General features: G+C 53.0%; 1 protein-coding gene across 1 annotated transcript; it reads right to left on the reverse strand.

Moving 5' to 3' along the window:
• Positions 1-1845: 1845 nt before the first annotated feature.
• Positions 1846-19705, reverse strand: P4hb (prolyl 4-hydroxylase subunit beta). Its single transcript, XM_042670050.1, has 11 exons — positions 19450-19705; positions 18155-18361; positions 15832-15965; positions 15580-15717; positions 7802-7906; positions 7565-7690; positions 7116-7316; positions 5815-5935; positions 5511-5692; positions 4032-4118; positions 1846-2738 (listed from the first exon to the last, which is right to left on the reverse strand). Exons 1-11 carry the CDS (start codon positions 19598-19600, stop codon positions 2661-2663), a joined length of 1530 nt encoding a protein of 509 aa, XP_042525984.1. The 5' UTR covers positions 19601-19705; the 3' UTR covers positions 1846-2660.
• Positions 19706-25808: the final 6103 nt, after the last annotated feature.

The following is a 25808-nucleotide window of genomic DNA, read 5'->3' on the forward strand; positions in this document are numbered from 1 at the left end:
GCCTGTTTTTTTTCTTTTGCTGGTGTGTGTGTATGTGCATGTGTTCATGAATGTACGCATGTACACATTGGTACTAGAGCTTGAACTCAGCCTCACATTCGTGCTCTGCTGTGTGGGCTGTCCCCATGATCTCCACCTCCTGAATAGTTAGGATTACAGCCATGAGCTATGATGCCCAGCTCACATCTTGCTTTTTTAAAAACTGGCCATGAGCTGTCCAGCCTGTTGTGGTAGTAAAACAGGGAGGCATCAGGACTAAGCCTGTAGTTAGGTGGCTGTGTCCTTGGTCAGTCCTGCGGCTTTAACTCAGGGTCTGGGTGCCGTCCCTGAGGGGTTTTCTTTGCTCATGACTAGCATTCTACCACTTGAGCCACAGCTCCACTTCTGGCTTTTTTGGTGATTGATTGGAGACAAGAGTCTCATGGACTTTTCTGCCTGGTTGGCCTTGAACTACGATCCTCAGATCTCAGCCTCCTGAGTAGGTAGAATTGCAGGCATGAGCCACTGGTTGATATCTAGCTCCCTTGATTCTTCATAGTATGGACTAGTTCATTGTGATTTAAATTTTCTTTTAGAAGGATAAACTATGTGAAAAGATTAAAATGTCCAACGAGTGCCACCAGCAGTGTCCTACAGAAAACATACTGCCTGGAGACTATAAGGGAAGTTGGCATTGCCCCAAGGCAGGGCTGCCAGGGCAGGGTGGCCTCCTGTGTGGGCTCCAAGGACCCCTGGGACAAGACCTTAACCTGAGATCTTATTTTTTAGTGTTGGGACAGTTGAGTTGAACTGAGGGCCTTGGTGCTGTCCCTGAGCTTTTTTGCTCAAGGCTGGTGCTCTACCCTGTGAGCTACAGCGCTACTTCCAACTTTTTGGTGGTTAATTGCAGAGAAGGGTCTCTTGGATTAGTCTAGGCTGACTTCAAACCTTGATTGCCAGCTCAGCCTCCTCAGCTGTTAGCGTTATAGTAGTGGGTCTCTGGCTCCTGGCTCTGACATCTGCTTCTTTAACCTCCAGGCCAGAGACAGATTCTCACTATGTGGAGAGAACAGATTGGCAACTCGCAGCAACTAAGCTTTTGCTGCTTTCCCTCTGAGCCTGCAAGCTGCCTTGCTCATTTAGCCAGAGCTTCTGGAGACCACCCTGCAGCCTCCCAACACAGCCTAGGCCCAGGAATGCACTCATCAGCTGCTTCTGCAAAAGGGGAAAGGTATCTGAGACTCACTCCCCTCCCTGGAGGGCGTGATGTTTCTGCTTGGTACCAACTTTCTGTGAAGAGGCCAGGTCTCCGCACAGCTGGGCATCAGGCCCACCCACTCTGTCCTGCTAGGGAGGGGCCAACATATCCTTCCAGCCCGGTCTCAGCTCCAGGTGTCAGGCTCACATCGTTGGGGAACTGAGCTAACATCTTCCTACCTAACCTCCAAGTGGACATTAACTATATACCTTTATGTTGGCAAGACTCAGGCCAAACTCTGTGATCCTCATGTCTCAGCCTCCTGAGTGGCTGGGATTATAAGCACAAGCCACTGGTACCTTGGATCTAGTTACCTTTGAAAAGCCAGGAAGTGTCCTCTTTTTAACACCAGATTTCCCCCAGGGTGCGAGCCCCCCCCCCCCCCCCCCCCCCCCCGCCCCGTTTCTACCGGAGGCTGGTAATAAGCTTAGCAACCTTGCTTATCTTTGAGGTTTGATCCACCTGAATTCTCAAAAGATAGCTCAGCTGTAATTGCAGTGACCACCACCAGCCCCCCCCCCCCCCACCGGGGGCCCAGACAGCTATACCCCGGCTGGGCCTGTGGGGTGGCTGTACTTAGGAATGATACACACAGTAAAAGTAACAACTGGTACTAAAATTTCAACTTTATTTGGCCAATGTGTTCAATTCCAATATTGTGGTAGAAATGCCTGAAGAATGGGCATTGTCTGGTCCAGTCCATGTCCTTGGCTCGGTCTCAGCCTGGGAGACCCACTGGAAGAAAGCCCGGTGGCCACAGAGCAATGTGCCACAGCAGATAGGTGCAGACTCCTGGCTTGAGAGCAGGGGACTTGTCCAGGTTCAGGGTCGCGGCACCCTCTCCTCCAAGCATGGCAGGCCCACACAGACAGGACCCAGACGTTTCCTTTAGCTAGAAACCGCAAAGCCAGGCTGGCAGCACTGGCACAGGGTGGAGGAGAGCAATGCGTCCAGCCCAGGCTTGTCCTTCCCATCCCAGGAGACTGGTGTCTCCCAGAGAGGCCTGGCCTCAGTGGAACAAATACCCTGATGTAGGGACATGCCTGAACGTCCCACACAGATGGAACTAAGTGAGACATTATCAGTGTGAGTTCCCAAACATTTAGCAAGCACTCAAGACGAAACTCATGTACAAAAAAGTACATCATGGTTTAAAAAATTAAGCCCATCAAGATGGGCTGGCCTGGAGATGAATCCCTTTCCAAAAATTGAAAAGCAAAGGAAGAGATGGGTGTAAGTGTACGCGTGTGTTAGAGTGAGTGTGGCTTTGGAAAGATCCCTGGGTTCCGAGGGTGCTCCCTCCTTGGGCAAGGGTCAGGCTCCGGAGGCGTGGGCTGCTGGGTGGAACACGGCCCAGCAGGTCCAGCAGGCCCAGCATGGCCATGGAGGCGTCAGGTTGGGGTGCCCAGGTCTGTCTGCTCCATTACAGTTCATCTCTCACAGCTTTCTGATCATCATCTTCCTCCATGTCCGGCTCTAGGGCTTCTTCCAGGTCCAGGTCCTAGATCCATGGGGGGGGGGGGGGGGGGGGGGGGTGGAGGTGTGGTTCAAGGTCCCGGGGGTATGGGAGCAGGAGGCCACACAGGAGCTGGCCTTCAGCCACAAGGACAGCCAGAGCTGGTTGGGATGAGGCCTGGAGCCTCTTTGAGCAGAACCAGGGCAGAAGGTGGTTGCCTACAAGGCAGCAGCAGAACTTCCCAAGGCAAGGCAAACACAGCCTAGCCCTCAGATCATGCGAAGGCTGTACCCCAAGGAGCCTGAGGAGGGAGCCCGACAGGGCCAGGCTCCAGTGACAGGGTGGGGCAGCGGGGCAGCCTCCTCATGAGGAGCCTCCATCCCTCCTGCAGTGCTTCCCTGGAGACAGTCTGCCCCCTCCCTGCCTCACCTGTACTTCCACGAGAGCCCTGCTGGCCCAAACGCATTTCTTCCATTCTTGTGTGTGTACTGGCTCTGGAGCTTGAACTTAAGAGCCTGGGTGCTGTCCCTGAGCTTCTTTCGTACTAGCTCTACTGCTTGAGCCACAGAGCCACTTCTGCTTTTTCTGAGTTTAAGATAGGAATCTTGTAGACTTTGACTAGGCTGGCTTTGAACTCCAAACTGCAGATCTCATCCTTCTGAGTAACTGGACTACAGGTGTGAGCCAGCAGCACCTGGCTTCCATTCTTGTTCCCGATGTCACTGACTGCCACCAATCTCCTGCTCTCAGAATCGCCACCACTGTCACTGGACATGAGCTGACTTGGACAGGATGAAGTTCAAAGGTCAACCCATGTCCACTTTTTTTTTTCTCTCCCAGTATCGGAATTTGAACTCTGGGCCTCATGCTTGCTTGGTCCACTGGTAACCTGCTACTTGAGTTACACCTGTAGCCCTGATTTTTACTACTTATCTTGTAGTCACACAGACTTTTTGGCTTGGACTGGCCTCAAATTGTGATCCTTGGCATCTAGCCTGAGTCGCCAGCCTCCAGAGCGGGTCGGTGCTGTGTGTGTGGTTCTGGGACTTGAGCTCAAGGCCTTGACTAGAGACCTAGACTTGTATCTGATGCCATCTGTTGAGCCATACCTCCAATCTCAGGCCTGAACTCTTGCCTATTACTCAAGCCATACCTCCACTTCCAGGTTTTTGCTGGCTAATGGAAGATAAAGAATTAGACATCTGCTCCAGCTGGCTCTGAGCCTCTATCCTCAGGTCTCTACCGCCTGAGTAGCCTGGACTAACGGCACGAGCCACAGTCTTCTGAGCCCACACTGTTCCCAGAGGTGTGCCTTGATGCCCATGTGACCAGACTCACATCATCATCTCCTGCACCATCCTGGCCACCGCTCTCCAAGAACTTCTTAAATCCGTCCAGCGTCCGCTCTCCATTATAATCGATGACCTGCAGGAAAAGATGGGTGGGGTGAGGAACTGATCCCGATCCACTGGCTGCGCAGCTAGCAGCTCCTCCTCCCTGCAGGAAGGCGTGGCTACATCATTTCTCCAGGCCCAAGGAATAACAACATGCCCTTTACCCTATCGGGTTTTCCATTGCTAAATCTTTGTTTTAACCAACTTTGTTTCTTTTCACTGAGAATTCATCAGGCTTCAGATGGTCATGGAAACCCAAGCTTATGTGAACCTGCGTGCCCCCTGGTTTCTATACAGGTCCTCCAGACCAACCTCTGCAGAGGGTCCCTAGACTGGCTGTTTCATCGATGTCTTTAAACCAGCAGGAAGGGGCTGGGAAGGGGCTCAGTGATAGAGTGCTTGCCTTGCATGCATGAGGCCCTGGGTTCCATTCCTCAGCACCACATAAGCAGAAAAGGCCGGAAATGGCGCTGTGGCTCAAGTGGTAGACCACTAGCCTTGGGCTGAAGAGCTGAGGGACAGAGCCCAGGACCAGACTTCAGGCCCCACTACCCACACAAAAAAAGAAAAAACAGCAGGAAGTATCAAGAGCTACTGTAGTTAGGGTTACCTCTTCTGAGGAGGATATGATGCCTGTTAGTAAAACAGCAGGCCTACAGGGAGCAGGCTAAGCTGATAAAACCAGCCACACAATGAAATGGGGGCAGGAAGCTACAAAGAATGAGTAAGTAGCCGGGCACAGGTGGCTCACGCCTGTAATCCTAAAGTCTGGGAGACTCTTATCTCCAATAAACCACTAGAAAACCAGAAGTGGCGCTGTGGCTCAAGTGGTAGAGCGCTCAGAGCTGAAGAGCACAGAGACAGCGCCCAAGCCCAGAGTTCAAGCCCCAGGACCAAAAAAAAAAAAAAAAAAAGTAGTAAAAAGGAAATGAGGACAGGACAGTAGACTGGTGTTACAGACACCCCCCGGTGGGAGCACCCTCCAATTCTCACTCCTTAACCCGAGGCAGGCTCTGTAACGAGGAAGAAGATGGACCAAGCGCCACGCTGCCCGTGGTCTGTCTATGACACCACCCTCTCTCCTTTATTTCTTTTGTAATAAACGTTCCTATTATCTTTCCTTTAAAAAAGGAAGGGAGGAGCTGGGCGCTGATGGCTCCCGCCTGTAATCCCAGCTACTCAGGAGGCTGAGATATGAAGAGATTCTTCTCATCTCCAGTTAACCACCAGAAAACAGAAGTGGTGCTATGGCTCAAAGTGATAGAGCACGAGCCTTGAGCTAGAGACAGCGCCCAAGCCAGGAGTTGAAGCTCCACAACGGACAACAAAGGCAAAAACACAGGGGAGCAGGCTTGGTCCTTAGAAGCTGCTCATGCCTTACCAGCCCTACCCTCCCTGGTGGCAGGCCGCTGAGGAGGCGTACCTTTCTGTCTGCACTGGCTGGGAAGAACTTCAGGGTAGGGAAGCTGTGTACTTTGACCGCCTCCACCTCGTTGGCTGTCGAGTCCATCTTGGCGATGACAATATTGTCATGGTCCTTGTATGTCTCTCCCAGTTTATCCCAGATGGGGGCCAGCTGCTTGCAGTGACCGCACCACGGTGCATCTGCAGGGAGAGCAGTACTGAGGGCCAGCCCAGACACAGCTGTCTGTGGAGGCCTGCACTGAGCCCTGTGCCTCCCAGGCTGCCCCAATGGAGCAAGCGGGAGGCTGGAGTCCTTCACTTACAGAACTCCACAAAGACGTTCTTCTTCTCATCAAAAGCAATCTCCTCAAAGTTCTTGCCAACTAGCACCTTGACAGGCTGCTTGTCCCAGTCTTCAGGTAGCTCCTGGCTCATCAAGTGGGGCTGGAGGGCAGAGACAGGACGGTCAGGGAGGGCTGTGCTCATTACCCCCCACACCTGGCCCAGGCCCAGCACCCGCTGCCCTCCTGAGGACAGCAGAGCACATGTTGACTGGAAGCCAGCACGAGAAGGCTGAGCCCACAAGGCAGCACCCACCTGGCTTTCGGGCTAACTTGCCGCGATGACAGTGTAAGAGGGCTTCTCTACAGTCTCTGAGGATTGGCTAAAGGAAAGGATATTGCTGAGCATGCCTATAATCCTAGCTACTCCGGAGGCTGAGATTTGCCTATTGCTGTTCAAAGCCAGCCTGGGCAAAAAAATTTATGAGGTTTTTAATCTCCAATAAACCACCAAAAAAGCTAGAAGTGGAGCTGTGGATCAAGCAGCAGAGCAAAAACAGCTCAGGGATAGTTCCCAGGCCCTGAGTTCAAGCCCCAGGACCAGCACAAAAAATAGAAATAATAAGCCAGACACCAGTGGCCCACACCTGTAATCCTAGCTACTCAGGAGGCTGACATCTGAGGATCACGGTTCAAAGCCAGCCCGGGCAGGGAAGTCTGGTAAACTCTCATCTCCAATGAACCATCAAAAAACTGGAAGTGGTGCTGTGGCTCAAGTGGTAGAGTGCTTGCCTTGAGCTGAAGAGCTGAGGAACAGCACCCAGGCCCAGAGTTCAAGACCCATGACTGACTACCCCCCCCCCCCAAAAAAAAAGGGTACTAGTGATAAGCTTATGCCTGTAAACCTAGTGTCTTAAGAACCTGAGATCTCAAAGGGGGTTCAAAGCCAGCTGGGCAAAAAAAATCCTTGAGAGCCAGGTGCCGTTGGTCTTGAGCTGAAGAGCGCAAGGACAGCGTCCAAGCCCAGAATTCAAGCCCCATGACCGACAAAAAAAAAAGAAAAAACCCTTGAGAATCTATCTCCAATATAACCAGCAAAGAGTAGGTCTAGAGGCATAGCTCAAGTAGTCATCAGTCAAGCAAGGAAGTGAGGCCAAGGCTCCAAGTTCAAACCTAATAGCAGCAAAGAAAAAACAAAAAGGAATGGAGACTTCACACTACCGTGTACTCTGTGTCAGAACCTGGTGTTGATGTGTAAGAGTCAGAGACAGTAGAATCCAGCCCCCTACAGGTGGGCGCTGCTCTGTAAGGTGGGCTGCAGTCAGCCCAACTAGGCCTGGCACCTTGATCTTGCCCTCCAGGAAGTGGTGGCAGAACTCTGTGATCTTCTCAGCTGTCAGCTCATCTGACTCAGGCTTGTACTTGGTCATCTCCTCCTCCAGGGTGATGAGCCGCACAGCCGGGCACTCCTCCTTCTTTAGGCCAAAGAACTCGAGGATGCGCTGGTTATCAGCATGGTCGCTGTCGATGAAGATAAACAGGATCTTGGGGGAGAAAAAGCACACTGAGATGGGCCCTACATAGGGCCCCACCCAGAAGTAGCTGGTGCCCTTGGAACCATTCTCTCCACATCAGGCTCTGGGTCTGAGCAGAAAAGAAGTGGTTGGGGGAGTGGGGCTGGCCCCTTGGGTCCCAAACACCCACATTCAAGGGGCAGCCACGGAAGGCCTGAGGCCTCTAAGTCCTGGGAGAAGCCTTGCAGTCTGGCAAGGTCACAAGCCCAGGAGCCCACCTTGCCCTTGAAGCCCTCAGCTGCTTTCTTGAAGTTGCTCAGTTTGCCATCGTAGTCAGACACGCTCTTGGGCAGGAACAACAGGATATGCGTCTTGATTTCACCCCCAAATATCTTGGGAGCTGTCTGTTACAAATGCAACTTACTGTTACTGGATCAGAGCCACAATCGGAGCTAGGATAGAATATTCTCCCAGTGGCCTCAGGGCGACCAGACACTTGGACAGTGGTAACCCACCTGCTCAGTGAACTCGATGACCAGAGGCAGCTGGTTGTGCTTGATGAAGTCCAGCAGGTTCTCCTTGGTGATCTCCCCCTCAAAGTTGTTCCGTCCTTCATCAAACTGGGGTCAGAAAGAAGGCTATGAACATGGCTGCCCAGGCTGCCCCCGGGGACGAGGGCAGACTACCCAGCTTGGCCAAGCAGTGTCTGCTGGTCTCCGCAATGAGGGCAGACACATTCCTTCCCTGACAGCCTGGCCTGGATTCAGTCATCACCTCAGGCCCACCTCTCAAGCGAGTGGTCCACAGTCCTCCAGTTACCCAACTGTAGGGCACAGGCAGCAGAGGTGCTACAGGAGCGACTGGACCCTGCCCCCACAGGCCGGACACAGGCCCCACCATGGCGGCTGCCCAGGGCCGTCTCAAGATGGAGGCCCCTATACAGCTGCAGAAGCTGTGAACAAAGAACTGTGCTGACGCCGTCTTTGCCACCGGTCAAGACCTGTTGTGTGCTACAAAGGTGGTATGATTGTGTGTGATGTGTGTGCCTGTACTGGGGCTTAAACTCAGGGCCTTTACACTCAAGCTGATATTCTACCACTTGAGCCATAGCTGCACTTCTGGCTTTTTGCTGGATATTTGGAGATAAGCTTCTCATAGAATTTTGAAATATAATCTTCGGATTTTCACCTCCTGGGTAGCTAGGATTATAGCAGTGAGCACCAGCACCAGCTGGTGGTTAGGTCTTACGTCCATTAACTTCATCTCCAAACTCATTCCCACAGCTATGGCTCATGGGTCCCACTCTTGGAGTATCTGCATGGCTGGGGCTACTTTGTAGTCCAAGCTCACTCTGAACTCATTCTTTGTGCTTCCACCACCCAAACATGGGATGGTAAGCACACATCGCACACCCAGCGTACTCTTACATTTGTTGGGGCTTTTGGTGGTATTTGGGTTTGAACTCAGGACTTAATGCTTAGGCCATGCCCCCAGATCTTTTGACTTTAGGTCTTTTTCCCAGGTAAGGTCTAACAAGGTTTTGCCTGGGCAGGCCTCCTTCCTCCGTCTTCCTTGGGGCAGGGACTGCAGCTGTAGGCTACAATCCCTAGCCGGTATACCACAATGCCTAGCCTTTCAGCTTTTGTTTCCTTAATTAGCTTACATAATAGGTTTCAGTATTCTAATTCCATGTTTACAATGTATTCAATCAATCAGCCCTTCTATCACTGTCCCTTCTCCACTATGAACATGTGTCTGTGTATATTACTGGTGTGAGCCACTGGCATTTGGCTATATTTCTGTGTATATGTGCATGCACACACATGCAAGCAGGTATCAGGGCATGAACTCGGCCTTACATTCTTGTTCATGGCAATTGAACTACTCAAGCCATACCTCTAGTCCTCAGCCTTTTTTTTTTTTTTTGGATTGTGGGGCTTAAACTCTGGGCCTGGTCACTGTCCCTCAGCTCTTCAGCTCAAGGCAAGAGCTCTACCACTTGAGCCACAGCACCACTTCCAGTTTTCTGGTTAATTGGAGATCAGAGTTCCACTTACTGCCCAGGCTGGCTTTGAACCACGGTCCTCAGGTCTTAGCATCCTGATAGGATTACAGGTATGAGCCACCTGTGCCCGGCTAAGCTTTTTTTTTTTCTTTTGGTCTTTTCTTTTTTGTACTGAGGATTAAACCCAGGATGTTGCAATTACTAGGCAAATACTTTGCTACTGAGCTACTTCCCAGCCCAGACCTAGCCTTTTTGAGATGAGGTCTTGTTAACTTTTTTCTGGGCTGGCCTCAAACCTCAATTGTTTTTTTGTTTTTTTATTTCTGCCAATTCTGGGGCTTGAACTCAGGGTCTGGGCACTGTCTTTGAACTTCTTTTGCTCAAGGCCAACACTCTACCACTTGACTCACAGCACCACTTCTGGCTTTGTGTATGTGGTACGGAGGAATCAAACCCAGGGCTTCATGCATACTAGGCAAGTACTCTACCACGAAGCCACATTCCCAATCCATCTCAATTCTTCTGTTCTCTGCCCCTGAAGTAAAAATGTGCCAGCGTACCTAGTCTTACAACTAAAAAAAATATTTTTTTTTTGGTCGGTCATGGGGCTTGAACTCTGGGCCTGAGTGCTGTCCCTCAGCTCTTCAGCTCAAGGCTAGCGCTCTACCACTTGAGCTACAGCGCCACTTCCGGTTTTCTGGTGGTTTATTGGAGATAAGAGTTTCACAGGCTTTCTTGCCCGGGCTGGTTTTGAGCAGAGATCCTCAGATCTCAGCCTCCTGAGTAGCTAGGATTACAGGCGTGAGCCACCGGTGCCCGTCTTACTGAAATTTTTTGTGTGTGCCATACTGGGGCTTGAACTCTGGGCCTGGGCTCTGTCCCTGAGCTCTTCAGCTCAAGGCTAGTGCTCTACAACTTCAGCCACAGCATCACCGCAAGTTTTCTGGTGGTTCATTGAAGATAAGAGTCTCACAGACTTTCCTGCCTAGGCTGGCTTAGAACCACGATCCTCAGATCTCAACTTCCTGAGTAGCTAGGATTAGGCGTGAGCCATCAGTGCCCAGCCATTATTCTTGAGTAGTTTTGATTCAGGTTGGTTGAATCTAAGGTTGTGGTAAGCAGAATATACTCATCTCTTCACAGCTGCCAATTCACGTTGTACTTCAAGAACAGAAGTGGCGCTGTGGCTTAAGTGATAGAGCACTAGCTCAGGGACAGTGGCCAGGTCAAGTTCAAGCCCCACAACGAAAAAAAAAAAGAACAGAAAAAAAGGCAGCCAAGCCCTGTGTGGGTGCCCTGTATGTCGGGCCCTGTGCATGGTATGCTGCTTCTCCTCTACCCAGGAGGTGTGGGCTTCCAGGCACCCGCTCTACACATCCCAATGTAGCCAGTGGGGAGAGGGGAACAGGATAAGAAGAAAAAGCCAAGGAGAATGCTGAGAATCATTTGTAATTGAGCCAGGCTCTAGTGGTTCACGTCTGAAGAGGCTCAGATCTGAGGACTGCAGTTTGAAGCCAGCTTAGGTAGAACAATCTAACAATTCTCTCTCCAATTCTAGGCTAGTACGGCTCAAGTGGTAGAGGCACCAGTGAGAAGCCAAGCAAGAGCAAGTCAGGCTGGCGTGGTGGCTCACGCCTGTCATCCTAGTTACACAGAAGGCTGAGACCCAAGACCACTGGTTTGGAAGCAGTCAGGGCCAGGAAATTCCATTGAGACTCTTAACTAAGTAACTACCAAAAAAAACCAGAAGTAGAGCTGTCTGTCGCTCAAGTAGCAAAGCACTGGACTTGAGTGCTGGCACACACTCAAAACTGCTGAGCTTCAGGCCAAGGCGCCCCCCCTCCCCCGCGCAGTGGGCAGGGCCCAGACCTACAGGTCCTATGTGAAGCCAGGACCCTCCCCAGGAAGACCACGTCTCTACTCGCACAAGCATGAGTAGTACAGCTGAGTACTTTTGTCCAGCTATGATCCAGGGAACCTCAGCACATGACAATCAGCCTATTTTGGTAAAAACAAACAGTTCCTATTTAAGGAAAGAGGCCAGAGACAGCCTGATTGGGGACCCTGTCTCAAGACTACAGTGACTGCCTACATCTGTCCCAGACATGAATCCTGCTGTACCACAGTAACATATCATGGAAAGGCCAAATACTGGACTGGAAGAGGCTGATGGTCCTGTCTTCACTCCTAACTTCCTCAAATAAAAAATGAAGCAGAAATCATCATAAAAACATGGATTAAGCCAGGCACTGGCTCACGCCTGTAACCCTAGCCACTCAGGAGGCTGAGATCTGAGGATCACAGTTCAATGCCAGCCAGGGCAGGAAAGCCCGTAAAACTAATCTCCAAGTAACCACTCAGAAAACTGGAAGTGACGCTGTGGCTCAAGTGGTAGAGCGCTAACCTTGAGCTGAAGAGGTGAGGGACAGCGCCCAGGCCCAGAGTTCAGGCTCCACAACCGACCAAAAAACAAAAAACACACACATGGATTCTCCGGGTGTAGAAATGTGGCTTAGTGGTAGAGTGATTGCCTTGCATGCATGAAGCCCTCGGTACGATTCCTCAGTACCACATAAGCAGAAAAATCCTGAAGTGATGCTGTGGGGCTCAAGTGGTAGAGTGCTAGCCTTGAGCTGAAGAGCTGAGGGACAGCATCCAGACCCAGAGTTCAAGCCCCAAGTCTGGCAAAAACAAAACAGAACAACAACAAAAAAAACATGGACTAGGGTTGGGAGGGTGGCTCAGTGGTAGAGTACTTGCATTACATGCATGAGGCCCTGGGTTCAATTCCTCAGTACCAAATAAACAGAAAAAGCCAAAACTGATGCTGTGGGGCTCAAGTGGTAGAGTGCTAGCCTTGAGCTTTAGAGCTGAGAGACAGCGCCCAGGCCCAGGGGTGTGGGGGCGGCAGGAGGGGGGTGTATGACAATATGGGACATGGACTAGTTGCTCAATAACTGACAGCTCTACTGGCCCCCAAAACCCTCCAGCAAAAATGAGTAGAAAGTGGCTGGCCACACCAGAGCCTGGGTTCCCTCATGTGCCCCCTGGGAAGCATCTGCCCTTCCAGGTACCCACATCAGTCCTGAGCACACAGGAAAGAGGCCCAGCATCCTCACAAGTGAGGAGTATAGGCAGGAAAGAGGAATCTGATGGAGGAGGGGGGTGGGAGTGTGGCAGTGGTCGAGTGATCTGAGATGGAGCCTGTGTCATGACTTCTGACCCTCACAGCACCACCCTATTGTGTCTGAGCCACTGCAATGCAGGAGACACGCCACCACGAACCGGCCCCGCCCCAGGACAGTGACCAGCCTGATGGACACCAGAAACTGAGGCAGAAGAAAAGAGACACACAGCTGCCGGGCATGGTGGCTGCAAAGGTTCCTGGAGCCCAGGAGATGGTACCACCCTGGACAGCTTAGTCAGACTCAAGCCCAGCCTGCCTCAACAGCATATCTACCACACACTCCATTCCGTGAAGGCAAAGGTCCTTCAAACCTCCCAGGACCCCCAGTGCAAAGCGCAGGGCAGACTATGCATGGACTGAACAGGTCTCCATGTTTCTGCAAGTCTCAGCGAATCCGCCTTACAACCTTAACTCAAGAGTTAATATCACAACCAGGTGCTGGTGGCTCACACCTGTCATCCTAACTACTCAGGAGGCTGAGATCTGAGGATCGCAGTTCAAAGCCAGCCCGGGCAGGACAGTCCATGAGACTCTTATCTCCAATGAACTACTAGAAAACCGGAAGTGGCGCTGTGGCTCAAGTGGTAGAGCATTAGCCCCCAGAGTTCATGGCCCACAACAAAGAAAAGAAAAAAGAGAAAGACTGATATCCCCAAAACATCTCATTTTCTCTTTTTTGCTCGGACCAGGATTTAAACTCAGGGATCATTTCTTGCTCTTTTCTCCACCTCCCCCACCCTGCTTCAGCACTGGGACCCCTGTGAACCCCCAAGTTAATTGCAAGAGTCTCTCAGATTTTATGTCTAGGCTGACTTCAAACTACAATCTTCATGTCTCAGTCTCCTGAATAGCTAGGATTTGTAAGTGTGAGCCACTGGTTCCGGGTTTTGAAACACTTCTATCAACTGCAGCTAGATAACATCCTGATTTTTCTAGTCAGGCATCTAAGTAAAATTTCCTTACATAGCCAGTTGCCAGTGGCTCACACCTGTAATCCCAGCTACTCAGGAGGCTGAGGTCTGAGGATCACAGTTCAAAGTCAGCCTGGACAGGTAGGCCCAAGTGCTTCTCATCTCCAATAAACCACCAAAAAAAAACATGGAGCTGTGGCTCAAGCGGTAGAACACTAGCCTTGAGCAAAAAGAGTTCAGGGACAGCAACCAGGCCAGGCCCCAAGCTCTAAATAAATAAATAAATAAAATGACAAGCTAGGTGCTGGTGGCTAATAGATGGAATAATCCTAGCTACTCAGGAAGCTGGAGCTCTGAGGATCACAGTTCAAAACCAGCCCAGGCAGCAAAGTTCATGAAACTCTTATCTCAAATTAACCAGCAGATTCTTTGTTGCTTTGTATGTCCCTTCCCCAAGGTATAACCCCTGCTTTCATTGTATTTGATGTTGGTATAATTTGGGGAGGGGAAGGGCAAAAACAAATAGGGATACAGGTGGACCCATTGCAACAATGAGATGTACAAGTCTTTATGTTGAAAAACGAACTTTACAACTTTTTTTGGGGGGATGGGGAATAGAAAGGGAAAACAAAGGAGGAGGCAACAATGCTCAATAAGAAATGTACTCACTACCTTGTCCGTGTAATTGTAACCCCTTTGTACAGTATTTTCACAATAAAAATAAAAATAAATTAACCACCAGAAAACCAGAAGTGAATGAAATATGGTTCAAAGTGGTAGAGCACTAGCCCAAGATAAAAAAGCTTAGGAACAGTGCCTAGGCCCAGAGTTCAAGCCACATGACTGTCCACAAAAGTCCTTAGAGGTCACTCAGCCCTCACCTTGAGATGTCTTTTCAGAGCCATAATACATATAACAAGATGACGTAAAGGTTTCCAAACCAGATGGCCACTGCCACATACAGTATGACCTTCTAATATAGGCTGTCAGTGCTCTACAACAGTCCTCTGACTACAAACAGGACAGAACAGCACTCCATGGATCCTATTCCCCAGACTGCCCCCTCACTCCCTTGGTCTTTTGAAATTTCTTCTCCTCGTCTGCCTGGGCGGTACCCACATCCAAACACAGCTGTGCTCCAGGAGCAGCCGCCGTACCAGCACCCCAGGAATGCAGTCACATCTATCCCCGTAACGGGGGCATGGCTAAGAAGCACTCCACTTCTGAAGAGGGACGTAGGGCAGGGTACCTGGCTTTGCCAAATGGATGGGGACACATACCTAGGGAGCTAATGCTCCACAACTTCTGTTTGGGGTGAGGAAAAGTTCTGGAAATAGAACAGTCCTGGAAACAAGATGCATGGCACTGTGAATGTCATTAATGCCACCAAATTAGGCACTTAAAAATGGCAAAAAGGGCCGGACGCTGGTGGCTCACGCTTGTAATCCTAGCTACTCAGGAGGCTGAGATCTGAGGATCGTGGTTCAAAGCCAGCCCGGGCAGGAGAGACTGTGAGACTCCTATCTCCAATAAACCACCAGAAAACCAGAAGTGGTGCTGTGGCTCAAGTTGTAGAGCTCTAGCCTTGAGCTGTAAGAGCTCACGGACAGTGCCCAGGCCCTGAGTTCAAGCCCCAGTACTGGGAGAAAAGAAAATAGTTAAGGGGCTGGGAAGGTGGCTGTCAGTGGTAGAATGTTTGCCTTGCATGCATGAGGTTCTGGGTTCAATTCCTCAGCACCACATAAGCAGAAAACATCAGAAGTAGCACTGTGGCTCAAGTGGTAGAGCACTAGCCTTGAGCTGAAGAGCTGAGGGACAGCACCCAGGCCCAGAGTTCAAGCCCCACAACTGACAAAAAAAAAAAAAAAAAAAAAAAGTTGAGAAGGCCAACTCTGTCACACATGTCTTGCCATTACTGAAAACAAAAAGCTACCAGTCAAAAGCAGCAGCTCCCTGTGCTGCTCAGGAGACCCAGCACTCTGGCTGCTACAGAAAACTGCCAATTACCTTGTGCTCCAGCGTCCAAAGGCCACAGTGAGACGGTGCAACAAGGACCCATGAGGATTACAGCCTTGACCCAGCACCCAGCGTGGAGCTTGGTTTTGTCAGCCATCAAGAAAGCAACACCTCCCCCTGCAGACCAAACCTGCCCTGCCCTGCCCTGCCCTGGGGAAGCCACAGGCCACTCACCTTCTTAAAGAGGACCACCCCGTCTTTGCTGAGTTGGTATCTGGAGAACACGTCACTGTTGGACGTGATCCCAAAAGGTATGTCATCAATGGTCTCTGCTGCTAGCAAGAACTGCTTTGCAAAGTCCGACTCCACATCCTGGAAGGAGGAGAGTAAGAGATGCTACCAATCCATGCCAAGGACAGCAGCAAGACAGACACCGTGGGCCAAGGTGCAGGAATCCCCTGAACAACAACAGCGAACTGTTACTACCTTGAAGAACCCGATGACGGTCACCTCGCTGGACTCCACCAGGGACTCTGCTGCTGCCGCGTCAGCCAGAGTGGTTGCGGCGGGGCCTGTGCGCTTCTTCAGCCAGTTCACGATGTCATCGGCCTCGCGGCCAGCTAGACCCCAAACAAGTAGTTTCCTCATGACACAGCACCACCCACCATGCCCAGCCCCGACTTGCCTGAGCTGTGCCCACGGGGCTGAGGACCCTTGGAGCAAGTTTGCTGCCCTCCCCCAGGATGTCTCTGAGCCCAGTGCCTGACCCTATGCTTCAAGGGTGAAGAGTGGCCACCTGTGGCACACAGGACCAGGACCACCCTTTCCCTGTATCGCTCTGCATTTTCTTTCTGTGGATTGGAACTAGTTTCTCACACAGTGCTTTCATACCTAGCTATACCCATGGGTAGGGATGTGGTTAGTCAACTTCAATGCCAGTTCTACCACCTTGAAAACAGGCTCAACCTGACCCTGTCTGACACCCTCAAATAGGCCAGGCCTTCCTGTCCAGTGCCTGCTCTAACCATAACTAGAGAAAGACGATGCCATTTTGTACCACCCAGAGCACACACAGCAAGGAGGAGTCCTGTGAGGCAGAGGCTTTGAAGCCCTGCTTTCCTCTACTCCTGCGCTTCAGTACCTGGACCAACCAGGACAGAGAAGCTCGTACAATTCTCAGAAGGTACAGCTCAATGCCAACAAAAAGCTGAATTACCAGCTAAAAGTGGACTTGAGAGAAGCCTTCCCACCCACAAAACCCAGTCCCAGTAACGAACCATGGTAGCTAAGTCCATGTACATTGCTTTTTTTTTTTGTCGGTCATGGGGCTTGAACTCTAGGCAGAGGTACTGTCCGTAGCTCTTCAGCTGAAGGCTATCACTCTACCACAACACCACTTTCCGTTTTCTGGTGGTTTACTGGAGATGAGTCTCATAGGAGCTGGGCGCGGTGGCTCACGCCTATAATCCTAGGTACTCAGGAGGCTGAGATCTGAGGATCGCAGTTCAAAGCCAGCCCGGGCAGGAAAGTCCATGAGACTTTTTTTTTTCTGTGGGGTCCGGTCTTGGGGCCTGAACTCTGGGCCTGGGTGCTGTCCCTCAGCTCTTCAGCTCAAGGCTAGCACTCTACCACTTGAGCCACAGTGCCACTTCTGGCTTTTTTTCCCCCTGCTTATGTGGTGCTGAGGAATCGAACCCAGGGCCTCATGCATGCAAGGCAAGCACTCTACCACTGAGCCACCTTCCCAGCTCCTCCATGAGATTCTTATCTCCAATTAAAAAAAAACAAAACACTAGAAAACCAGAAGTGATGCTGTGGCTCAAGTGGTAGAGTGCTCATTTTGAGCTGAAGAGCACAGGATGGCCCCCAAGTCCAGAGTTCAAGCCCCAGGAACGACCAAAAAAAGAAAGAGTGTCACAGACTTCCCTGCCGGGGCTGGCTTTAAATCATGATCCTCAGATCTCAGCCTCCTAAATAGCTAGGATTATAGGCGTGAGCCGCCACAGCGCCCCGCAAACACGTTGCATTCTATGCAGGAACAAACGCCAGTCATGAGGCAGCCAGAGCGGCCGAGCTGAGCAGGATGAAGACACTCGAGAGGACACTGGCTAATTACACCGGCAAGCAGGCCGCAGGCTGCCCACCACTTAGGTCTGACAGATGTCCTGCGAAACTGGTTTTAGAGATATACAAGCCCCAACAACTATTTGCCTATATCACAGCCCAGCCTCCACCAAAGCCAGTTTGAAGTTGGCCAAGTGTTGGCTGTGCAGCTTCAGTTTAAGGTCTGTGTTAGATGCCGTGACTGTAAAGCCCAGCCTCCACCTATGGATGGGTCCAGCGAGGGTAGTGCTTGGCTTGGGCTAGCACACAAGTAGTGACAGCAAGTATCACCTAAGTGTTCCTGTTACACTCTTGCTCCTCAAAATGACAACTTAGAGCCTGTGTGGTCAGAGTGGCACTGGCCTCCCCCTCCTCCCTGTCCATCACAGATAAGCACCCAGGCTGCCCAGGATGTCCCCTAAACAGCACCATCTACCTTAGATGGTCTCCAAAGGGCAGACTTGGTTTTGGTGGGGATCCGAGACCAAGACTCAACTTGTTATCTGCCACTTCTGCTCATGAGCTAGCACTCAACCAACTGAGCCACGCTTCCGACCCCGAGAACTTTCACGGGACTTTCAGGTGCAGAAGCAGATGGAGAACCCAGTTCAGAATAGGGCCCCCAACTCTCAGACATGCCATTAGCCGAGCCTTCTGTTAGTGTCCAGGGTCTCAGGCAGCATTAGGGGCAGGGCCACTGTCACACCTGTGTACTCCTTGGGGGAGGCTGTGTCTCCATTCTTGAAGAACTTGATTGTCGGATAGCCACGAACACCATACTGCTGGGCCAGATCAGACTCTTCAGTGGCATCTACCTTTGCCAACCGGATCTCTGAGCCTTCTGCCTTCAGCTTCCCGGCTGCTTTGGCGTACTCAGGAGCTAGAGCTTTGCAGTGACCACACCAAGGAGCAACTGAAAAAGAAAGCAGGATGCTGGAGAGCAGCCCTCGATCCATACCCACAGCTTCTCCTTCCAACTCCCTTTATAAAGACCTTATCAGCACAACAGATAACCCCTTGCGCACTCAAGAGGCTGGGCTGATAGCTGGTACTCTTGGGCAATACCAGGACAGAGGCCATGGGTGACAAACCAACATCAACCTCTACTCTGCCCCGTCATCACCAGTACAGGAAGACAAGTCCTCCAATGATTCATAACTTCCTATTACCTGGAGGCAAAAAACTAGTGTGTTCCCAGGACTTTCCTTTTAAGAATCCAGGAGAGCCGGGGGTGTGGCTCAAACCTCAGAATGCTTAGATAGCAAGTCAAAGGCCCTGAGTTCAAACCCCATTTTCTCTGTCCCACCTGCCCCCACCAAAAAAAGACCCAACAAAACCCAAACAAAGTTAAGAGGCTGATGCCCCAACCCTACACCTACCAAGAACTAGTCCCATATGTACACATTTGTGCACCCGAACTCAGACGCACACCTAAAGCTAGCTGTTCTCTACTTAGTGCGGGAACCGGACAATCTGTCAATGAGGGCTACCAGGATGGGTGGGAGCGAGACTCCGCAAGCACAACTCAAGGACTTGGGGTTTGGCTTGCTTTGCGAGGGAGACCTGAGTGCCAGGTTTGGGGTGGAGGCAGCAGGAGCGGGGTAACCCGGGCCAGCCCAGGTGAGGAAAGGAACAGGGGCGAGCTGTGAATCCCGTCTGGTTCGCGGGTAACCCAGGGGCCCTGCCACGCGGACGCGGGCACAAAGACACCCTGCTGGCTGGTGCGGCGGCGGGACCCCGAGCCCGGCTTCCCGCCCGGGCCCGCAGGACGCCCTGCAAGGCCGGCAGGAGGCCCCGCCGGGCGGGCCGGGCCGCGGTGCGCGGGGCCCGGGAGGACGCGGCCGGCGCGCCCTCGAGGCGCCCGGGAAGCCACGGCCGGGCGGCGCGAGGCGGCTCCGGGAGGGGGGTCGGGGCTGGGGTCTGGGAGGCGGAGCCCGCCCGCCGCCCGCCGCCCGCCGCCCGCAGGCCCGGCCCCCCAGGCCCGGCCCGCCGCGCACTCACAGAACTCCACCAGCAGGTACTTGTGCGCCGACAGCGCCTCCGCGAAGTTGCTCTTCTTCAGCACCAGGACGTTGTCCTCCTCCTCGGGGGCGTCGGCGCCCACCCGGGCCGCCGCGGCCAGGGCGAGGCACAGCAGAGCTCGGGCCAGCATAGCGGACGTCTCAGCGGGCCGGGCGGTTCGGTTAGCAACGCCGGGACAGCCGAGGGGACGAGAGCGCGCGCCGGTCCCGGCCGCGCCTTTATAAATCCTGGGCCGGGGGCGCGCCCGGCCCCCCACCGCGCGTCGCCCCCGCGCGCCCCCGCGCCACACCGTCCTCTGATTGGCCGGCTGGCCTTAGGGCCCACCCTCACTCGGCTTGGATTGGAGTCTCACATTAGGTCCAGCCCCGGAGTCGGAAACGCTGCGAGTCCGCTGTCGTCTTAGCCCAGGATTGGTCGAGGTGCTCGCGCTCGCTAGGCTCCTCAGTCTCTGATTGGCTCTGGGTCGAGCATATTCTCTCCCTCGACTTCTGACTGGTCTTTCTTTTCTCATACTGTCCCCGGGTCCGGAAGAGCCCCTGCTCTCTGCTGCCCGGACTCTGTGGGTTCTGATTGGCTAAGAGGTGCGCACCACCCACCCTGCGCGTTCCTCCGTCGAACGTGGCAGTGAGGCGGGGTCCTCCGCCGAGGGGCGGGGCTGCGCCTGCGCCTCCGAAACCCTTCGTGTTGCATTCTGACTGGACCGCGTATCCGTAAGTGGCACCGCCCGGGGTACGCTGACCGGAAGTGCGGTTGAGGCCGCTTCCGGCGCGCGTGCAGCCCGTGCGGGAGCTGCCCGGCGTGCTGTCCGCAGCAGGCCAGCCGGGCGACGAGGAGGCCCGCGCCCTGAGGAGTTGTGCGCGGCGGGCAGCGCCCGGGGAGCGCGAGCCCGCCCAGGCCGCCCGGCGCGCCCGGGGGCAGGGTGGCGTCGGGCGGGCGTCGGGTCGCCTGCGTGGACGCGGACGGGCTGGGTCCCGAACCGCGCCGGCACACGGAGACACCTCGGTGGGCCGGGCCCCGCGGACGGCGGTTCGAGCTCGGGCACCGCTCAGCCTCGGCGCTGCACACACAGCCGCTAGAGTAACGTGCTGGTGTCGGACAACGGTAAGAACACCCGTCACGGACGCCGTGGAGACGTCGTTCTCGAGCACACGTGTCGCCGTTCCTGCTCGGAGCCCAGAGGCCTGGCCTCGGAGGCTCGGTGCTCCGACCCCAGCCTCCGCCCGGGGCAGACAGACAGACAGGCCCGGAGGGGACCCTGGATGGGCTCACGAGCAGCAGCTACTAATAACTGTTGCAAGCCGGACCCCGCTCCCGGTGGAGCTTGCCCCAGGCCTGCTACACTGTCTCCCAGCGTACACAAACGGCAATCAAGGGCCTAAACTAAAAGATGATTTGAGCTATTTTTAGTGTAGCAGGTGTTTTCATGATTAAATGCCTAAATACGGGCCTGCGTTTTGTCCACTGAAAAGGAAAAAGAGCAAGGGATTCGAGGTGCCCCACTTGGGATGGTTAAAAAGCAGCTTGGCCTCAGCGCATAAAACGAAAGTTTGAAAGAGAAAGGTTCACAGGTGATCCAGGCACTGAAACCAACCTGAGAACACCCCAGGTGCACAGGGCACAACAGCTGTGGCGAGTCTCAGCTTGACTCCGGACTGCCAGCTGCCAGTGCCAAGGTGGTTAAATACAAATGCCTCCATGTAGACAACTGCTCTATCAGGGTAGCAGAAGGCCAGGCCTGTATCACAGACGTGGCTCTGGCCAAGCTGATGTGCTATGAGAGCCAGGTTGCTTAGCATCTGTCGTGGATCGCCACTGAACTTAACACATGCAAGCAGGGAGCTGGCTCACGCTTGTTAGCCCTAGCTACTCAGAAGGCTACATTCTAAGGATCATGGCTTAAAACCAGCCCAGGCAGAAAAGTTCATGAAACTCTTAATTAACAAGTACAGAAGTGGAATTATAGCTCAGACAATAGTGTGCCAGTGGGGTTTTTTTGTTTGTTTTTCCTAGTCCTGGGGCTTGAACTCTGGGCCTAGGTGCTGTCCATAAGCCTCCTTATATCAAGGTGAACTCTACTACTTCAGCCACAGTGCCACTTTCAGCTTTTTTTGAGTAGTTTATTTTTTGTCAGTCATGGGACTTGAACTCTGGGCCTGGGTACTGTTCCTCAGCTCTGCAGCTCAAGGTGAGTACTCTACCATTTGAGCCACAGCACCACTTCTGGTTTTATGGTGATTAATTGGCAAAAAGAGTCTCACGGACTTTCCTGTCCGGGCTTGCTTTGAACCACAATCCTCAGATCTCCAGCTTCCTGAGTAGCTGGGATGACAGGTGTGAGCCACTGGCGCCCGCCCCTGAGTAGTTTATTGGAGATAAGAATCTCATGGACTTTTCTGCCTGGGTTGGCTTTGGGCTTTGAACCAAGATCCTCAGATCTCAGCCTCCCAAGTAGCCAGGGTCACAGGCGTGAGCCACCAGCACACAGCTGAGTGCTAGCTTTGAGCAGAAAAGCTAAGCACCAACGTGAGGCCCTGAGTTCAGTCCCCAGAACTAGCACATTAATAATGAACGGAGCCAGGCACGGTGGCTCACGCCTGTAATCCTAGCTACTGAGGAGGCAGAGATCTGAGGGTCACGGTTCAAAACCAGCCCAGGCAGAAAAGTCCATGAGACTCTTATCTCAAATAAACCACTAGAAAACCGGAAATGGCACCGTGGCTCAAGCTGAGGAACATAGGGACAGCGCCCAAGCCCAGAGTTCAAGCCCCACGACTGACCAAAAAAAAATGAACCAATGAACAGATGCAGTAGCTGCTGGCCTCTTCTCCAAGTGCTTCTGCCCTCACTGCCCACACTGGCCCACAACCTTGTTGGTTCTTCTGAGACCGGGGGAGGCCTGATTCTAGGTATCTGGGGTTGCTTAGTAGCTCGTTACAGGGGATACATCCTGACCCCTGAATGCAGGCTAATTCATCTGAACACCTATGGGCCTCAGCCCTGAGTGGAGGGCAGCTTTTCTAAAGGCTTGTCTGTGCCTTCCGAGAACAGCCCTGGGAAGAGTGATGAGTTGGGGCACTACAGTGCCCAAGCCCCCTGTGAGGGTTGTTCCCTTGGGGTTCAGGGCACCCCTGTTCCCTCAGGGCCTGCAGGACACCCTCTAGGGAGTCCCCTGCTCAGCTCAGAGCTGCTCCTTAAACATGGGTTGAACTGCTCTGTAATCAAATGTTTTTAGTAATGTTTTTAGTTTTACTTCCAAGAGTTCTCAGAACAGCTAGGTGCTTGGCTCATGCCTGTGATCCTCGCTACTCAGGAGGCTGAGATCTAAGGATCATGGTTCAAAGCCAGCCTGGGAAGAAAAGTCTGTGACTCTTATCTCCAATTAAATCACAGGAAAAGCTGGAAGTGGTTCTGTGGCTGAAGTGGTAGAGCGCTAGCCTTGAGCAAAAGGAGCTCAGGGACAGTGCCCAGCCCCAGAGTTCAAACTTCAGGACTGGCAAAAAAAAAAAAAAAAAAATCATAATTCTTTTAAACTTCCTTATAGCTTATATTCTTGCCAGAGGTGCCAGAGAACAGACAGGCCCCTTGTGCTAGGCAGCTGCGGATAAAGTGCAGGCAAGAGGAAAAGTCTAAAACAGGCTAGCGGTGTTCATGGCCCCGTCGACTGAAACAGACCTGGCTGTGGTGTAGGATACTGCAGAATGGTAAGGGTTCTTGATAGTCACACTAGCCGGTTACTTAGCCACATTACAGACATCAGCCGGCTCTGTGGCCTGTGACACATCCCCCCCCCCAGTGGAAGACAGGTCCATCTGGAAGCAACTGAGTGGGTGCCGTGGACAGAAGGAAGAGAGCAGAGAGGGTCCTGCAATGCCAGGCTGCAAAACAAGCCAGGGTGGGACTGGCACATCAGTTCAGACTTGGGACCCGAGAGACACGTCAGGTTCCTTGTGCAGGGACCATCTTCTGTAGGTGCTGCCTTCTGTTAGCTTGCTGGGGAGGAGCCAGAGCAAAGTCCTGACTGTTGGCAGTGCGCCTGCACAGCTTGGCACTCAGGGTCTGAGTTCACACGTCTAACAGGCTCGGAAAACCCCAAGGTGAAGATTAAGCTTCCTGGCACAATGTAAACCTCTGAAGCCTTTGCCCGATAAAAAGAACTGCTGAGCCAGGCGCTGGGGGCTCATGCCTGTAACCTTAACTGCATCTCCAATAAACTACTCAGAAAACAGAAACCTGCAAGAGCTGGGAATGTGGCTTAGTGCACGAATGCTTGCCTGACATGCATGAACACCAGGGTTTGATTCCTCAGCACCACACACACAGAAAAAGCCAGAAGTGGCGCTGTGGCTCAAGTGAGAGAGCACTAGCCTTGAGCAAAAGCAGCTCAGGGACAGCGCCCAGGCCGAGTTCAAGCCCCAGAACTGACACACAAACAACTTCCAGAAGTGGAGCTTTGGCTCAATTAGTAGTGTTAGCCTTGAGGAAAAGCTCAGGGGCAGCATCCAGGCCCTGAGTTCCACCCCCAGGACCAGCGCCGCAGAAACAAAACTGTGGAAACAGCTAGAGCCAGGCGTAGAGTCAGCGCGGGAGTCCTAGCTGCTCAGGAGCTGGGGTCACAGTTGGAGGCCAACCGTGGCAGAAAATTCACTAGCGTCTAGCTGGAAAATAACCACCAGGGGCTGGGAAGGGGGCTCAGTGGTAGAGCGCTTGCCTCGCATGCCTGAGGCCCTGGGTTCAATTCCTCAGCACCACATAAGCAAAAAGAAAAAAGCCGGAAGTGGTGCTGTGGCTCAAGTGGTAGAGCGCTAGCTTTGAGCTGAAGAGCTGAGGGACAGCGCCCAGGCCCAGAGTTCAGGCCCCAGGACTGACAAGAAAAAGAAAAACCAGCAGGGCTGGGACTGTGGCTTCGTGGTAGAGTGCTTGCCTAGCGTGCACAAAGCCCTGGGTTCCATTCCTCAGCATCACATATACAGAAAAAGCCCTAAGTGGCATTTTGGTTCAAGTAGAGCACTTGAGCAAAAAGCAGCTCAGAGACAGTGCCTAGGCCTTGAGTTTAAACCCAAGACTAGAAAAAGGAAAGCCCAGCAAAAGGCAGGGCTAGAAGCACAGCTCAATTGTTATAGCCCCAGCCTAGTAAACATGAGCCCTTGAATTCAAGCCCCAGTCCTGGGACAGGGCATGCTTGTGAGGCTCTAGTTCAAGCCGTGGCTGGGTGTAGTGAATGTGTCTTCCCAGCAACAAAAGGAAGCACAAAGAAGAGGTTCACAATCCAGGACAACTCGGGCATAAAGCGAGATTCATCTCTAGTCACTGCCAGGTACTTACTCCTGTAATCCTAGCTACTTGGGAGGGTCAGACCTGAGAATCTCAGTTCAAAGCCAGCCCAGGCAGGAAACTTCATGAGACTTATCTCCAGTTAACCACCAAAAAGCCAGAAGTCTAACTGTGGCTCAACTGGCAGAACACTAGCCTTGGGGAAAAAGCTAAGGAACTGTGCCTAGGCCCTGGGTTCAAACCCCAGCACTGCCCAAGAGGTGGGACAAACACCACACAGCTATTTTCCAGTGGTGTAGGAGGTGACATGCTGGGCTGCTTTGGAGCCCACTGCTCCTGAGCAGCGCTGGTGTTGGGACAGGTCTGTAGAACCGGATCCTCTGCACCGCCCCAAGGCCGGTAAGGTCAGCTGGGTGGCTGCTGGCTGGGGTTAATGCCGTACACCGGTGCTCTTGGTGGGCTGGGGCATTGCCTGGACCCCAGAGGACCCTCCATACTGCTCAGGGGTCCCGGGCCGTGCCTGCCCAGCTGCCCAGCTGTGCTTCCCAGCAGCCTGGGCTCAGCAGTTGATTTCACACTTGGCAAGAGCCAAGGCCAGCAGGGGGCAGGCTTGTGGAGTAGCCCTTTCTAAAGTGCTCTATCACTGCCCCTCCCTGCCCAAAGACTGGTGGGTGTGGCTTTGAAGTTGCAGGTTGCTCTTGGGCCCTCCTGCCGGGCTGTCAGTGGGGCTGCTAGCGCTGGGCCTCCTCTATCCGGCGTCAGTCACACTCTGCTTGCCCCTTCCCCCTGAAGCCCCCCGCCTGCACTTACCCATGTCCCTGCCCGACCTCCTGCCCAGCATGAACCCCGCTGACCCTGCTTGCTAGTGGCCATTCCTCTCACCTTTGGGGCTCCTGACCGGAGACCAGGAAGCTCCAGTCAGGTTCTGGTCCTGCAGAGGGGTGTTCCCTGGGACGCGGGGGCAGTGTCCACGCAGGAGGAACTTGGGGCGTGCCAAGTGGAGCAGGGCCAGGATGTGACCCCTGCCCACCAGTCCCACAGTCCACAGCCCAGGGGCCTGGGGAGCG

Source organism: Dipodomys spectabilis, unplaced genomic scaffold (genome assembly GCF_019054845.1).
Source record: "Dipodomys spectabilis isolate Male_0828 unplaced genomic scaffold, ASM1905484v1 ptg000512l, whole genome shotgun sequence".
Taxonomy (NCBI): Eukaryota; Metazoa; Chordata; class Mammalia; order Rodentia; family Heteromyidae; genus Dipodomys; species Dipodomys spectabilis.